The sequence below is a fragment of the Capricornis sumatraensis genome, chromosome 4, assembly GCF_032405125.1.
Source record: "Capricornis sumatraensis isolate serow.1 chromosome 4, serow.2, whole genome shotgun sequence".
Taxonomy (NCBI): Eukaryota; Metazoa; Chordata; class Mammalia; order Artiodactyla; family Bovidae; genus Capricornis; species Capricornis sumatraensis.
This window is the reverse complement of record NC_091072.1, coordinates 104,937,735-104,955,662: the sequence shown is the minus strand read 5'-3', so window position 1 is coordinate 104,955,662 and position 17,928 is coordinate 104,937,735. Positions and strand designations below refer to the sequence as shown.

Below are 17,928 nucleotides of genomic sequence, written 5' to 3'. Positions count from 1 at the left end.
CTATAAATAAGGAAAGGAAGTCTTAAAGAATGTATTACTTTCTCAAAGTAGCAAAACCAGCAAGTGGTAAAGTTACTATTCAAATTCATGTCTATACAGTTCCATAGTTCATGTTCTATGCAATGCTATCTCTCAGAAGTATAAAATATGAAAAGTCTAATTCAATGTAGATTTCTTCTCAAGCCACACCTACAAACTTCTAAAGTTGACTGATTACTTTGAGTTGACTTGAGGTTTATTAAGAAGATTCTCAACCTTGGCACAGATAATTTATGCCAGATAATTATTGGTTGTGGGGGCTCTTCAGGACATTGTAGACCATTTCACAACATCCCTGGCTTCTCCCCACTAGATGCTGGTAGTACGCTCTTTGAGTGCCTGCATGTTCACTCAGTTGTATCTGACTCTTGGCAGCCCCATGGACTGCAGCACACCAGGCTCCTCTGTTCATGAAATTCTCAAGGCAAGGAATACTGGAGTGGGTTGCCATTTCCTTTTCCAGGGGACCTTCCTGACTCAGGGGTATGACTAGTGTTTCCTGTGTCTCCTGCCTTGGCAGATGGATTCTTTACCACTTGGGAAGCCCACTCTTTGGAGTTATAGTAATAAAATTAATAAAATATCTTTGGACACTGCCAAATGCTACCTGAGAGGCAAAACTGCCCCATTCAAGAACCACTGGCTTAATTTCAGTTTTGCTGTATAGGTGCATCCAAAGACAACCGCAACATTATACAAAAGTGGGAATAGTTGCACTGTGAACAAACATATTTTCCATGACTGGCTCTGTAAGACAGTCTTTAATAAGCAACAGCTTTGTCTTTTAATTCAAATATCATTGAAAACATTACTCATAATTATGATTTTTAGATAAATTTTGCTGCTATTAAAAAAGCAATTATATTTTGCTTAGTATAAGAGGATAGCTCTGAAAGTTTATTACAAACCAAGTAAAGCAATGACAATCCCTTTATAAGGCTAACATACAAAGGATGTTCAGGGAATAATTGACACCATCCAGTTGAAAAGGCTTCCTCCCGATATGATACAGCCACTAGCAAGATCAAAGAGTCTCTCCAGACTGAATATAGATGGCAGCGAGACATCAAATGGGACCTGAGAAAAAGCATAAAAGCATTCATGAAATGCATTGTTTCAAACTGTGACTGAAGTAACATTCTCAAAACACACAAACACCAATTCTAGGTAATGATTTTATGTGAAATATTCTGAACTCTTGCCTAAGATAAGACACAAATTTCACATCTCTACTTCGCTGAAATGTCCTATATATCATTTTCTATCCTAATAAGACTCATATCTATGAATATATAAAAGTGGCATACAGATTCATGTCTGTAAGTCTACAAAAGTGAGACTATAAAATGGTAGGCATTTCTAGAAATATGCATCATTTGATTTTATATAATCATTGCATATGATTTCAAGTTTAGGAATTTTAGTCCAGTTCCTAATGAACCACTTCCCTTCAGAACACATTGCACAGTGGACAAATCTCTCCCCTTCATTTTGAGTTTAAATTCTGACATGGTAAAGCGAATTATGTTTGGAGTTCCTTCTTTCTGAAACACATGGTTACCCTGTTGAGGACTAGTGCAGCCAAAGTCATCTGAAAAATGGAAAATAAAGATTGTTTCTGGGGTCATGGCACACTGTTTATTTAAGTGGGAAGAAGAGCAAGAAGGAAAGTGGGAAGAGCAAACATAAAGGAAAGAAAACAAGTGTTTACTTGTTTCTGGGAAAGCACTTCATGCAGACTTAGATACTTGTGAAGATATATGAGCAAACACCATGTAGAATGGTCACTATGAATTAAAGCCTTGGGGCCCTGAATCCTTGTAAGAAACTAGAGGACAAGTTTTATTAATGTCTTGTCTTCTTGTTAAATGAAACTTTTATTCTGAAGAAAATACAGTGAACTTAAAAATAGAGGCTGGTTTTCATTTCTTTTTCTTCACTCGATTGGATTAAAAAATGACAAAAGCATTCCAATACTTTCTATAACTTCAGATAATAAAGACTTGGAAAATTAATAATATCATGCTTTCTTAATTCTGAAGTAATCAGTGTTAGCAGTTTAAAGAGTATCTTTCCAAAACAACAGAGAATGAGACAGTTGGATGGCATCACCGACTCAATGGACATGAGTTGAGTAAACTCTGGGAGTTGGTGGTGATGGACAGGGAGGCCTGGCATGCTGCAGTCCATGGGGTCACAAAAAGTCAGACACAACTGAGTGACTGAACTGAACTGAACTGAACATGTTTTTTTGATGTTGAGCTGTATAAGTTGTTCATATATTTCGAAAAGTAATCCATTGTCAGTCTAATCACTTGCAAATAATTTCTCCCATTCCATAGGTTGTCTTTTCACTTTGTTTATGGTTTCCTTTGATGTGCGAAAGCTTTCAAGTTTAATTAGGTCCCTTTTGTTTTTATTTTCATTACTCTAGGAAAAAGTGAAAGTTGCTCAGTCATGTCTGACTCTTGGCGGCCTCATGGACTGTCAGGCTCCTCTGTCCATGGAATTCTCCAGGCAAGAATACTGGACTGGAGTGGGTACCCATTCCCTTCTCCAGGGAATCTTCCCAACCTAGGGACTGAATCACAGTCTCCTACATGGCAGGCAGATTCTTGTCTTGAGTAACAGATGGAGAATCCTATAAACAGAGGGGCCTGGCAGGCTACAGTCCATGGGGTTGCACAAAGTCAGACACATCTGAGTGACTAACACTTTCATTTTCTTTGAGTAATATGGTCATTTTAGCAATATTAATTTCTCCAATCCGTGAACACATAATATCTTTCTGTTTATTTGTGTCTTTTTCAATTCTTTCATTAGTACATAATACTTTACAGTGAACAAAACTTTCATCTCCTTGATTAAAAATTTTTCCCACGGTCTCTGTGGCACTTTGGACACTTGTCCAGTATTAGCTTTCAGAAATTTTATGGACGGTTCTGGGATTTCCCTAAAGAATTTCTCAGGAAAAGTTAGGTTCCAAGTGAAATTATAGAATTTCTTTATTTGTCATTCAACAGCGATAATATTGGCAATCATATAATTATTGAGAAGTATTGTATGTGTTTAGTAAATAGTCTTGAGCCCAAATTGATATGGATAAGATAACAGAGAATTTTGGTTTCTTTATCTGGATTAGGAAAGATTTTATAGAAATAAAGGAAAAAATACCTTGATAGATAGCAGACTGTAATTTAGTTCAAGTAGATTATGATTCAAGGAGCAATATCAAAGACAAGATGATGATTTTGCCTGCCTAGAGAGGATAAAAGTATGAAACAGTACAAGGAAGGAAAGGAAGTTAATCAAGGTGGAGCACACTGAAGGGGTTCATTAAAATCTGGCCTGGACTTGAACTTGTTCAGAGGAGTTCTGAAAGCCATTGGAGAGTTAGAGGTTATTTGCCAATGCTGTATTTTATATGAGTTTCAGCAGGAAAACTAGATTTTACCATAATGAAAGATTTATTACTTTTGTTCCTTTGCTCTATTTTCCTTGATTGAAAGAAAAAATGTTTTGTCTTCAAAGTATCTATGAGTTTTCTTAAGTCACTAAGTTTTTTACTGAGCACCTACTTTGAGACCTCTGCTTATTTCTCTCAGCCCAATGTCAGTTGTCTTTTCATTGATTTTAAGTGTTAATGACTAAGAAAAGAGGAAGAAAGCCAAATAACCACTAAACAATTAGATTTACAGATAGGAATACCAGACTATCTGACCTACCTCTTGAGAAACTTGTATGCAAGTCAGGAAGCAACAGTTAGAACTGGACATGGAAAAACAGACTGGTTCCAAATAGGAAAAGGGGTAGGTCAAGGCTGTATATTGTCACCCTGCTTATTTAACTTCTATGCAGAGTACATCATGAGAAACGCTGGGCTGGATGAAGCACAAGCTGGAATCAAGATTGCTGGGAGAAATACCAATAACCTCAGATATGCAGATGACACTACCCTTATGGCAGAAAGTGAAGAGGAACTAAAAAGCCTCTTGATGAAAGTGAAAGAAGAGAGTGAAAAAGTTGGCTTAAAGCTCAACATTCAGAAAACGAAGATCATGGCATCCGGTCCCATCACTTCATGGGAAATAGATAGGGAAACAGTGGAAACAGTGTCAGACTTTATTTTTTTGGGCTCCAAAATCACTGCAGATGGTGACTGCAGCCATGAAATTAAAGGACACTTATTCCTTGGAAGAAAAGTTATGACCAACCTAGATAGCATATTCAAAAGCAGAGACGCTACTTTGCCAACAAAGGTCCATCTAGTCAAGGCTATGTTTTTTCCAGTGGTCATGTATGGATGTGAGAGTTGGACTGTGAAGAAAGCTGAGCACCAAAGAATTGATACTTTTGAACTGTGGTGTTGGAAAAGATTCTTGAGAGTCCCTTTGACTGCAGGGAGATCCAACCAGTCCATCCTAAATGAAATCAGTCCTGGGTGTTCACTGGAAGGACTGATGCTAAAGCTGAAACTCCAATACTTTGGCCACCTCATGCGAAGAGTTGACTCATTGGAAAAGACTTTGATGCTGGGAGGGACTGCGGGCAGGAGGAGAAGGGGGCTACCGAGGATGAGATGGCTGGATGGCATCACCGACTCGATGAACGTGAGTTTGAGTAGACTCTTGGAGTTGGTGATGGAGAGGGAGGCCTGGCATGCTGCAATTCATGGGGTTGCAAAAAGTCAGACACGACTGAGACACTGAACTGAACTGAACTCTTATAATTGGTAAGTGGAGGAGGGCATGACAACCCACTCCAGTATTCTTGCGTGGCGAATCCCATGGACAGAAGAGCCTGGCAGGCTACAGTCCATGGGGTCACAAAGAGTTGCACAGGACTGAGCGACTAAGCACAGCACAGCATAATTGGTAAGTGGGATATGAAAAATTGCAAGCACTGTGATACAGATGGATTTAACTTTGTGTCCTTTCAAGAACCTTAAAACACAGAGTCACAGCCATAAAAAGAATAGCTTCAAGGTAGGAAAACAAATACTGTTTTTATATAGCATGCTCACATGTCTTTTCCTACCATGTTTTCTATATCTTCTTTATATATCACCTGAATCTTTGAAGTTAGTGATTTATTGGATTTTTTTTTTTTGGACTGGGGAATAAAGATGCATTCCACAGTAGAAAGGATAATGCAATACTAGCTTACTTGAGAGCTGATATCATGAGTGACTAGTGACCCAACTAATAAGAGTTTCAGATGAGAGGGAACTATTAACAGATGTATTTGGTTTCTCTATACTTTATATGACCAAGCAGATCCCATTACCACCAATAATGTTATTCTCCCCAGTCTAACAGAAATAGCACCTAACTCTAAGGAATATGAGAAAGACTTATAAACAACTCTACCAAACATAGAAATTTCACACTTTGCTGGGAACAAAATTATCTTTTTCATCAACCAAATTTTTGTATCAATAAAATTTAAATATAACAGAAAAGAAGTTTTTTTAAAAAACATAATATCAGATCAAAGAGTCAGACTGGTAAGATAATAGAAATCTTTTAAAATTTAAAGAAATAACATTGTTAAAAAGACATTTTGCAGAGAATAACAAATTTAAAAATCGAAGATAAGATTATGGCAGAGAAAGCATATGTTCCAAAAACTGGTTCAATAGTTGTACTGCCTAAGAATAGCATCTATTCTTAAATCATCGTGCCCATCACCATCACTGTACTGACACTCTACAACCACTGAACTCTGCCTATGCATGGTGTTTCCTTGAGCTTTTGAGTAGAGTTCACCTTTTAATAAAGGGCAATTCTTGCTCAGACATATTTCCCGTTATGGTCAGGAAACCAAAGGTTTCAGTCTAGCTGAAAATATTTCAGCAACATAAGGAGCCCTGTCTCCATTTTCACATCCAAGTAGATGTTGAAAATGTTTAGGACAATGGTTTCTTTATTGAAATACATGAAAATCACCTCCATGAGAGGAGATAATATTGAGGGAGACTACATTCATTGGGATATATGTTCAAAAATCAATGTTAGGTGACGTCCATACTTTACAGTTATGGCACAATGATAAATAAATATTTGGTCTATGTCCTTGGTTTTTGGCATAGAGCTCCTAAAACCTTGGAAATTTTCTTTCATATGCTTATAAGATGACTAAGGTGAGGAAAGATGCCTAGATAGCTTCAGGATGAGGTTGGTCATCAGGAAAACCAACCATGTGATTAGAGAGGTAAACTTCCAGTCTAATAACTCATCCTTTGGAGAGGGAAGAGCAACTGAAGATGGAGTTCAATCACCAATGTCCAATGATTAAATCAACCATGGCTATGTAATAAGACCTCAATAAAAACTCCACGATGAGGACTTCCCTGGAGGTCCAGTGGTTGAGACTCCATGCTTCCATTGTAGGGGGCATGGGTTTGATCCCTGGTCCAGGTGCTAAGGTCCTACATGACACACAGTAGGGCAAAACAGAAACAAAATGGAAAACAAAATGCTCACAAACATTTTAAGGAATTTCTTGGTTGGTAAACAAACTGATGTGTTGGGAGGGTGATGTACCCAAGGAGGGTATGGAAACTCTGCTCCTCCCAACCCCTATGTCTTGCCCTAATGCATCTTTTTTTATTTGGCTATTCCTCAGTTGTGTCCTTTACAAAAAACTGGTGCATGCTGCGTGTGTACTAAGTTGCTTCAGTGTATGACTCTTTGCGATCCTATGGACTACTGGCTGCCAGGCTTCTCTGTCCATGGGATTCTCCAGGCAAGACTACCAGAGTAGTTTCCATGCTCTCCTTCAGGGGATCTTTCTGACCAAGGGATTGAACCTGCATCTCTTATGTCTCTTGCATTGGCAGGTGGGTTCTTACCACTAGTGCCACCTGGGATAATAAACTAGTAAACTTAAGCAAAGTGTTTTCCTGAGTTCTGTGAGTCATTATAGCAAATTATCGAACCTTAGTGAACACTGGGGGAGCTTCTGAATTTGTAGTCTGCTGTGGCAGAAGCGTGGGTAATCTGGGCACCTCATTTAAGCTGGCATCTGAAGTGGGGGCATTCTTGGACTGAGCCCTTCACCTGTGGGAGTCTGTACTAACTCTTCATAGTAGTGTCTGAAATGAACTGACTTTCTGGGCATCCAGTTGGTGGCAGAAAACTGTAGAATCAGCTAGTGTCCAGAAATCCTATGAGACTTGTATCTACCATTACATAGATTAGAGCAGTGCTTAGCCACTGAATGCCTTTGAGCTTTTCCTTCACTCTTCCTCCTCCTCCCTGGTACCCCTTCTGCACACATTGCCTGCCCTTCATACCCTACCTCAGGCTGAGCCAAGGCACTATGTGATGAAAAATAATAGCACTGGCACCAATAGCTCCATTATGAGTATATGCTTTATATACGGAACTATTTAAGAAAAACAATCCTATAAGACCGAAAGAGACCATTAAGAGAAAAGTAAAAAGTTTAGGCTGTACATATCCAGGCTTATTTTGAGGACTCAAGAGTCTAAGTCCCAGAGAAAAGAGCTTTTGAAACCTGACCCCTATTGTGCAGAAAGAACGGCTGCTCTCTCACTCCAGCAAAGTCTTTTTCACCAAATAAAGAACTAACAAAGGGTCTCAAACAGGGCAAATCCCCTTCAAAACATCATACTCTAATCAGAACAGGAAGCAGAAGTTATACAACCAAAATGAAGTGCATAAGGCATAAAGGCCAGATGCAAGTTCATGGCCAAGGATTCAGTGCTTATAATCAGGGGTTGGAGGAAGAATTAAAGGAACAGTGTTCTGGGGTAGGTGATTGAATAGAAATGCTTATTCTCAATGTGCTGTAAAACTGAGTGTCTATTCCTCACTCTCTGTGGAGATGTATAAATCCTGATATTGTTCTATATGTGATGACATTGCTCTTACCTCATTGCCTTTATTTTCAGAAGATGATTTTAAAGTTTTATTAAGTCCTTTTTTTTTAACTCTGGGAAAAAAGTGTTTCTCTGAAAAAGGACTGGATATGTGCTGGAATCTTTGCTTTATGACTTTATTTCATTTGTAAATTAACTGTTAAAATGGAGGTCAAAGGAAAATGTGATTGAACTCTGGGTCACATTGTAGAATGTATTTTTAATCATGAGTGGGTGACTTGTGTATGATGTTTTCCCCTCACTTCTACACTAGAAAATAAACTTTAAACCAGCAAGAATGTTTCCAAGTTCCTTTAGAACTCTTCCAGTTCCAATAAATAAAGATTAATTGAGCACTCTTACTAACTCATCACCAGTTGAGGAATCTTCATTTTTTATTTATTTTTTAACTCATTGTTGTGGTTCAGGTTCCTGGGAAGCAGAACCTGAGATGGAACTTGGCTCTTAGGAAGTTTATCAGGGCAGTCCCTTGGGATCAGCACCCATGGGGAAAGCAGAGAAAGCAGTATTCAGCAGAGAGAGAGAAGATGGACTACAATGTGGTCACAACAAACCCCATGCCAACCCCATGGGGAGTGGTGAAGCTGCAGTGGCCCTTTAGAGTTGTCCTAAATTGTGGTTTTGGGGGGTTGGGTCATTTCACCATATCAACCAGTAATTAGATACAGACAGCTTCCTGCCCCCACCAATAAAGGCCATGCCTTTAGGAATGGATTCCTGGAGAGTGTTGAGAATTGAAGGCTATTCGTCCACACATTCCCACAGCTGGGAAAACAAGTTCTTCAGGGGCCACAAAGGCATAAATATTTAATTCAGTGGTTAACTCTATGTGTGTGTGTGTGTGTTAGTTGCTTCTGACTCAGTTGTATCTGACTCTTTGTGATCCCATGGACTATACCCGCTAGGCTCCTCCATGGGATTCTCCAGGCAAGAACACTGGAGTGGGTTGCCATTTCCTTCTTCAGGGAGTCTTCCCAACCAAGGGATTGAACCTGAGTCTCCTGCACTGCAGGCAGATTCTTGACCATCTGAGCCACTAGGGAAGCCATTAAGCAAACTGGCAATATGGCAGAAAAACACATACTAGTATACAGTCAATATGAGGTGATGGGAGATTTAATGTATTGAAAATTTTTATACTAGATTTCTAGAGACTTATTTTCTGGGTCATGGTAAAACAAACTTAATATATTCCCAGTATTATTTCTATTAATCACTTTATTTGATTACCCTCAGGAACATTTCCCCCTCCGGAGTATGAGGAAGAGAATTAGAAACTAAGGAGTAGGAAGAAGATTCAGAAATAATATCTTCCCTCAAATAATGTCCTCCCATAACTTGAATATGAAGAAATTCAATAATTTTGCCTGCATCTTAACTTTTCTTGAGGAATTCCCTATGGAAGGCCTAGAATCTTACATAAAAAAATTTTCCCCAAAAAAGCGGGAGCTGAAAACAAGTCCAGGGGCCGCACAGAGCCCATGAGGGGAGCAGGGGACTGGAGTCAGGTGGATGTGGGAGGAGAGGCTGCACGTGACACGGGTGTTTCACGTTTTACAGGCACTGCAGGCAGAGTTCAAGGGCAGCTGATCAGTAGGGCAGAGGCAGTGCTGCACAGTGGTTAGAAACGTGATCTGGGAAGCCAGTCTGCCTGGGTATAAAACCTGGCTCTGATGCTAACCAGTTAAGGGACTTTGGCCAAGTGACTTACATTTCTCACATGTAAAGATTTTTTTAATAGAAATCTAAACAGAAACAGAAACCTAAAGTCACATTCTAAATGAACTTCAGAGTGTAGTGTGGATTAACTGCCTACTGCTGCTATAACATACAAACCTGAGGCTTACAACAATATAAGTTTGTTCTCTTACAGTCCTGGAGATAAGAAACCTGAATTCATTTTCACGGGGCAAAAGTCAGGGTGGAGGTAGGGCTGGTTCCTTCTGGAGGCTGTCAGCAAAGAATCTGTTTCTTTGCCTATTTTAGCCTCTAGAGTCCACCTGTCTTGGAATATGGCTGCCTTTTCCATCCTCAGAGTACATCACTCCAATCTTGGCTTCCATCATCACTTTGCCATCTCCTCTTCTGCTGTCAAGTCTCCCTCTGCCTCCCTTTGACAAGGATACTTGGGACTACATTTAGGGCCCATGCAAATAATTCAGGATAATCACTGCCATCTCAATATCCCAAACCTGATCTACAAAGTCTGTCAGGTTGTATAAAATAATGGGTTCTAGGGGTTAGGGTGTACACATCTCTTGGAGGGAGAGCATGATTCAGCCTACAAAAACATGTGATTAAATGAGACAGCTTAGTTCAGAAAAATATCACATTTATATCATATTTTCTCAATAGAGTTTTGGTAATTGAAGTTACTGAATTAAGTGTTTAAAAAATTCATGGCATTTCTGCAGATGCCTACAGTGCCAGAAGTTATTGGTACAAATAAAGTACATACTTGTTCCTCCATGGTTCTCTACATCCTTGCACACTAGGGTGAGGCCAAGAGGATCTGAGTAGAAATTATGACACGGATTCCATGCTGGCTCTTATAAATGGTCACCTTAATTTATTGTCTAAACTGGAAGACTTTTGAGAATAAAGGGAAGTATATTAACTACTGGGCTTCCCTGGTAGCTCAGCAGTAAAGAATCTGCCTGCAGTGCAGGAGTTCAGTTCAGTTCAGTTCAATCACTCAGTCATGTCTGACTCTTTGCGACCCCATGGACTGCAGCATGCCGAGCTTCCCTGTTCATTACCAATTCCTGGTTCAGTTCAGTTCAGTTCAGCCGCTCAGTTGTGTCCGACTCTTTGCGACCCCATGAATCGCAGCACGCCAGGCCTCCCTGTTCACCATCTCCCGGAGTTCATTCAGACTCACGTCCATCGAGTCTGTGAGGCCATCCAGCCATCTCATCCTCGGTCATCCCCTTCTCCTCCTGCCCCCAATCCCTCCCAGCATCAGAGTCTTTTCCAAAGAGTCAACACTTCGCATGAGGTGGCCAAAGTACTGGTGTTTCAGCTTTAGCATCATTCCTTCCAAAGAAATCCCAGGGTTGATCTCTTTCAGAATGGAGTGGTTGGATCTCCTTGCAGTCCAAGGGACTCTCAAGAGTCTTCTCCAACACCACAGTTCAAAAGCATCAATTCTTCGGTGCTCAGCCTTCTTCACAGTCCAACTCTCACATCCATACATGACCACAGGAAAAACCATAGCCTTGACTAGACGGACCTTAGTCGGCAAAGTAATGTCTCTGCTTTTGGATATGCTATCTAGGTTGGTCATAACTTTTCTTCCAAGGAGTAAGCCTCTTTTAATTTCATGGCTGCAGTCACCATCTGAAGTGATTTTGGAGCCCCCAAAAATAAAGTCTGACACTGTTTCCACTGTTTCCCCATCTATTTCCCATGAAGTGATGGGACCGGATGCCATGATCTTCGTTTTCTGAACGTTGAGCTTTAAGCCACCTTTTTCGCTCTCCTCTTTCACTTTCATCAAGAGGCTTTTCAGCTCTTCTTCACTTTCTGCCATAAGGGTGGTGTCATCTGCATATCTGCAGTGATTGATATTTCTCCCAGCAATCTTGATTCCAGCTTGTGTTTCTTCCAGTCCAGTGTTTCTCATGATGTACTCTGCATAGAAGTTAAATAAGCAGGGTGACAAGATACAGCCTTGACGTACTCCTTTTCCTATTTGGAACCAGTCTGTTGTTCCATGTCCAGTTCTAACTGTGGCTTCCTGACCTGCATACAGATTTCTCAAGAGGCAGGTCAGGTGGTCTGGTATTCCCATCTCTCTCAGAATTTTCCACAGTTGATTGTGATCCACACAGTCAAAGGCTTTGGCATAGTCAATAAAGCAGAAATAGATGTTTTTCTGGAACTCTCTTGCTTTTTCCGTGATCCAGCGGATGTTGGCAATTTGATCTCTGGTTCCTCTGCCTTTTCTAAAACCAGCTTGAACATCAGGGAGTTCACAGTTCACGTATTGCTGAAGCCTGGCTTGGAGGATTTTGAGCATTACTTTACTAGCATGTGAGATGAGTGCAATTGTGTGGTAGTTTGAGCATTCTTTGGCATTGCCTTTCTTTGGAATTGGAATGAAAACTGACCTTTTCCAGTCCTGCGGCCACTGCTGAGTTTTCCAAATTTGCTGGCATATTGAGTGCAGCACTTTCACAGCATCATCTTTCAGGATTTGAAACAGCTCAACTGGAATTCCATCACCTCCACTAGCTTTGTTCATAGTGATGCTTTCTAAGGCCCACTTGACTTCACTTTCCAAGATGTCTGGCTCTAGATTAGTGATCACATCATCATGATTATCTGGGTCGTGAAGATCTTTTTTGTACAGTTCTTTCGAGTATTCTTGCCTCCTCTTCTTAATATCTTCTGCTTCTGTTAGGTCCATACCACTTCTGTCCTTTATCGAGCCCATCTTTGAATGAAATGTTCCCTTGGTATCTCTAATTTTCTTGAAGAGATCTCTAGTCTTTCCCATTCTGTTGTTTCCCTCGATTTCTTTGCATTGATCGCTGAAAAAGGCTTTCTTATCTCTTCTTGCTATTCTTTGAACTCTGCATTCAGATGCTTATATCTTTCCTTTTCTCCTTTGCTTTTTGCCTCTCTTCTTTTCACAGCTATTTGTAAGGCCTCCCCAGACAGCCGTTTTGCTTTTTTGCATTTCTCTTCCATGGGGATGGTCTTGATCCCTGTCTCCTGTACAATGTCACAAACCTCATTCCATAGTTCATCAGGCACTCTATCTATTAGATCTAGGCCCTTAAATCTATTTCTCACTTCTACTGTATAATCATAAGGGATTTGATTTAGGTCATAACTGAATGGTCTAGCGGTTTTCTCTACTTTCTTCAATTTAAGTCTGAATTTGGTAATAAGGAGTTCATGATCTGAGCCACAGTCAGCTCCTGGTCTTGTTTTTGTGGACTGTTTAGAGCTTCTTCATCTTTGGCTGCAAAGAATATAATCAATCTGATTTCGGTGTTGACCATCTGGTGATGCCCATGTGTAGAGCCTTCTCTTGTGTTGTTGGAAGAGGGTGTTTGCTATGACCAGTGCATTTTCTTGGCAAAACTCTATTAGTCTTTGCCCTGCTTCATTCTGTATTCCAAGGCCAAATTTGCCTGTTACTCCCTGGAGCTTACTCAAACTCATGTCCATTGCAACAATGATGCCATCCAACCATCTTATCCTCTGTTGTCCCCTTCTCCTTCTGCCTTCTATCTTTCCCAGCATCAGGATCTTTTCCAGTGAGTCAGTTCTTCACATCAGGTGGCCAAGGTATTGGAGTTTCAGCTATTTAATATACCAATGAATATTCAGGACTGATTTCCTTTAGGATGGACTGGTTGGATCTCCTTGCTGTCCAAGGGACTCTCAAGAGTCTTCTCCAACACCACAGTTCAAAAGCATCAATTCTTTGGCACTCAGCTTTCTTTATAGTCCAACTCTCACATCCATACATGACTGTTGGGAAAACCATAGATTTGACTAGATGGACTTTTTGTTGGTAAAGTAATGTCTCTGCTTTTTAATATGCTGTCTAGGTTGGTCATAGCTTTTCTTCCAAGGAGCAAGCGCTTTTAAATTTCATGGCTGGAGTCACCATCTGCAATGATTTTGGAACCCTCCAAAATAAAATCTCTGTTTCCATTGTTTCCCCATCTATTGGTCATGAAGTGATGGGACCAGATGCCATGATCTTAGTTTTCTGAATGTTGAGCTTTAAGCCAACATTTTCACTCTCCTCTTTCACTTTCATCAAGAGGCTCTTCAGTTCTTCTTCACTTTCTGCCATAAGGGTTGTGTCATCTGCGTATCTGAGGTTATTGATATTTCTCCCAGCAATCTTGATTCCAGCTTGTGCTTCATCCAGCCCAGCGTTTCTCATGATGTACTCTGCATATAAATTAAATAAGCAGGGTGACAATATACAGCCTTGACGTACTCCTTTCCATATTTGGAACCAGTCTGTTGTCCCATGTCCAGATCTAACTGTTGCTTTTTGACCTACATACAGCTTTCTCAGGAGGCAGGTCAGGTGGCCTGCTTTTCCCATCTTTTTAAGAATTTTCCAGTTTGTTGTTACCCACACAGTCAACGGCTTTGGCACAGTCAATAAAGCTAAAGTAGGTGTTTTTCTGAAACTCTCTTGCTTGTTCGATGATCCAGTGGATGTTGGCAATTTGATCTCTGGTTCTTCTGCCTTTTCTAAATCCAGTTTCAACATCTGGAAGTTCATGGTTCATGTACTGTTGAAGCCTGGCTTGGAGAATTTTGAGCAGTACTTTGCTAGTGTATGAGATGAGTGCAATTGTGTGGTAGTTTGAACATTCTTTGACTTTACCTTTCTTTGGGATGGGAATTAAAATTGACCTTTTTCAGTCCTGTGGCCACTGCTGAGTTTTCCATATTTGCTGGCATATTGAGTGCAGCACTTTCATAGCATCATCTTTCAGGATTTGAAACAGCTCAACTGGAATTCCATCACCTCCACTAGCTTTGTTCATAGTGATATGTCCTATGGCCCACTTGACTTCACATTCCAGGATGTCTGGCTCTAGGTAAGTGATCATACCATCATGGTTATCTGGATCATGAAGATCTTTTTTGTGTAGTTCTGTGTATTCTTGCCACCTCTTAATATCTTCTGATTTTGTTAGGTCCATACTATTTCTGTCCATTATTGTGCTCATCTTTGCATGAAATGTTCCCTTGATATCTCTGATTTTCTTGAAGAGATCTCTAATCTTCCCCAGTCTATTGTTTTCCTCAATTTTTCACATTGATCACTGAGAAAGGCTTTATCTCTCCTTGCTATTCTTTGGAAGTCTGCATTCAAATGGGTATATCTTTCCTTTTCTCCTTTGCCTTTAGCTTCTCTTCTTTTCTCAGCTATTTGTAAGGCCTCATCAGACAACCATTTTGTCTTTTTGCATTTCTTTTTCTTGGGGTTGGTCTTGATCACTGCCTCCTATATGATGTCATGAACCTCTATTCATAGTTCTTCATGCACTCTATCAGATCTAATCCCTTGAATCTATTTCTCACTTCCAGTGTATAATCTAAATCGATTTGACTTAGGTCATACCTGAATGGTCTAGTGGTTTTCCCTACTTTCTTCAATTTAAGTCTGAATTTGGCAATAAGGAGTTCATGATCTGAGCCACGGTCAGCTCCTGGTCTTGTTTTTGCTTACTGTGTAACAATGCAGGAGATGAGGGTTCAATCCCTGGGTCAGGAAGATACCCTGAGAAGGAAATGTTAACCCACTCCAGTATTTTCGCCTGGGAAATCTCATGGACAGAGGAGTCTGGCGGCCTATAGTTCATGGGGTCACAAAAGAGTCAGACACAACTTCGTGACTAAACCACCACCAACCATATCAGCTATTACACCAAATCAACAGGTATACACTGTGACTGCTACAGGCAAACCTGAATATCTATAATTACCCAACTTAAAAACATCCTGCAAAATTCCCCAGCCCTCTTCTCCTCTGACTGGGAGGCCAGATAGTCCAGATAGCACAGTTACAAGTTGAAGTTGAGTTGCCCTCCCCTTGCTGACTTTTATGAGAAATAAACCTTTATTGCCAGTTCACGGGGTATTTGTTCGTAGAACATAGCCTAAGCTATCCTGACTCAGACACGTACACTCTGGCAAGCTTGCTCTCCCCTGATTGTATTTCTGGATAGGGGACATTCCATCAGCATAAGGGTTTGACTCCACTTAAAGGTCAGGTCATTCACTCTCAGCAGCAAAGTTACAGGAAGAAACACTCTAACTGGGTACAAATGCCGACGCTGGGTTCCCTCCTGAACAGCTGTGACTGGTCTGCTTATGGGCTTTTGACCTGGGAGACTGAAATGAAAACTCCAGAGTTTGAACAATACTTGGCATTTCTTGATGCTTTTTTTATGAAGGAGTTCAGTGAGCTTAACATCAGGCAACTCTAAACAGGGAGCTCTTTTTCAGAGCAAAGACTTACAAAGAATGTGAACTGATGTTGGCATTTTGTTCAGGGGACTTTGTTGGTGAGAGTGAAAGCATGAAGGGCTTTGTTGGTCAGCAGCTCCCACTGCAGCAGAAACTAGAGTGTAGCCCTGTGGGCTCTAGTGTATGGAGGGAATACTGCTCATGCTAACTCCTTTGTTCACATCCATACACACCGCAAGCAGCTGCCAACCATTCTTACAGCGTGGCCACCACTGACTCGCAATTTCTGATAAGAAGTGTAGCAGAGCATACAACTTACAAAGCAATTGCACATAAAGTATTTCTTTTTAGCTTTTTTTTTTTCAGTATCTCTAACTTGAGCAATCAGCCTTTGGTCTGCCAATATTAATAAGAGGATGTGGAGGGGAAGAGGGAAGGAAAGAGAAGGAGGAAGACGAGGAGGAGAGGCAGTAAGAAGATGAATCAAACAGAGTGGGATCCACCCTGAGCCTCCCTGAACATCTAAACCCATATTGTGTGCCTGGTACCACTTCAGGCACTCTTGGGCTAATGCTAATTGTGTGGCCAAAGTAAAATGTGTCAATATTTATATGGATTTTTTTGTTCATCAAAAGCATAGTTTACCGGTTCTCCAGAAAATTAAGCTGAGAGGGAAAAAATACCAATCCTCAAAGCTTACATACTGTATGGTTCTAATACAACATTCTTGAAATGACAAAACTATAGAAATGGAGAATAGAGCAGTCATTGTCAACAGTCAGGGACAGGGTGGGGTGTGAGTTGGGGGTGACTCTATAAAAGGACAACAGGAGGGGTCCTTGTTGTGATGAAATTGTTCTGTAGTCTGACTTTATTAATGTCAATATCCTGTTTGTGATATTGTAATATAGCGTCACGCTGTACTACATTATTATATTTTTATTTCATGTGAGTCTATAATGAAGAATGGTTGAAAAATAATATCAAGATTATATTAAATGTCTATTTGCTCTTTTGAAAAGTTGCAAGCATTCAGATAGGCCAAAGGTCACTAATGCAGAGAGTTACTAATGATCAAATGAAGAAATGACTCATTTCCCATTATTTTAAGTCTGGGGGAAAAAAGATGGCTACAGTGTATTGGAAGCTTACACATGGTGTTGACAGGCAGTATATCAGATGTGTTATGCACTGTCTCTAAAGTAATCCTACACGAGGAGGAGCTATCATCAAAGTAATGATAAGGAGCTGAAGCAGAGAAGGAAATGTGAGTAGCTCACCATCACATCATAATAGATGGTGGAACTAAGAATCAAATCATGCTTTTATCTGCTGAAATACATTGCTTCTGAGATCTTCAACAACACGGGATTGACCTGAGGTCTTTAAGGACAAATGACTTGTCCACAGGAGTAACACTGGGGCTTGAGTGTTCATAGAGCGCTCTTTCCACCATGCTGTGCTCTCACAGGTGGTTGAGAAGAGAACATAATGGCAGTATCAGCTGCCTGAGAGACAGGGGAAATAAGGGCAAAAATCTCAAAAAGGCTGGTGTCCAAAGTATAACAAGGAAAATGGGTAAATTTACACGAGTTCCTCCTTTGTAGATTTATTTGAATATAAAGAACTCTAATTCAGAACATTTCAAAAGATCTGTCCACTGACTCAGAAATATGGGGCAAAAATCAGCATCCCCCTAAAGTGCATTATAATCCCACTGTTAAGGGACCAGTTTTTTAATCAAGACAAAACCATTACCAAAAAATGGATGAAGTGAGTGAAAACTAAGCACTTAATTCAGTTTGCAGTGAGATAGAAAGCAATGAACAGATCTGCTAATAATGTCTGTGCCTCTCACCGCCTTTGAGGTTATACAAAGTGACTCAACTTTGGGAAGCTGTCCCCTTGATTCTGAAATACAGCTGTATCCGAAATGAAGCCAGGCTTGCTTTCTCAAGCAGCACACACACTTCTCGCCACTTTTCCAGTAAATACACAATATCAGGTTCATGACTATATTTTGG

At 40.3% G+C, this 17,928-nt stretch overlaps 1 protein-coding gene across 2 annotated transcripts in view; it reads right to left on the bottom strand.

The window, feature by feature from the left end:
* Positions 1-996: 996 nt before the first annotated feature.
* Positions 997-17,928, bottom strand: part of CFAP54 (cilia and flagella associated protein 54) — a 324,342-nt gene continuing 307,410 nt past the window's right edge. For both annotated transcript variants that reach the window (XM_068971780.1, XM_068971781.1), the window contains one exon: positions 997-1,116. In XM_068971780.1, coding sequence (XP_068827881.1) covers positions 997-1,116 — 120 coding nt within the window. The remainder of the gene's footprint in view (positions 1,117-17,928) is intronic.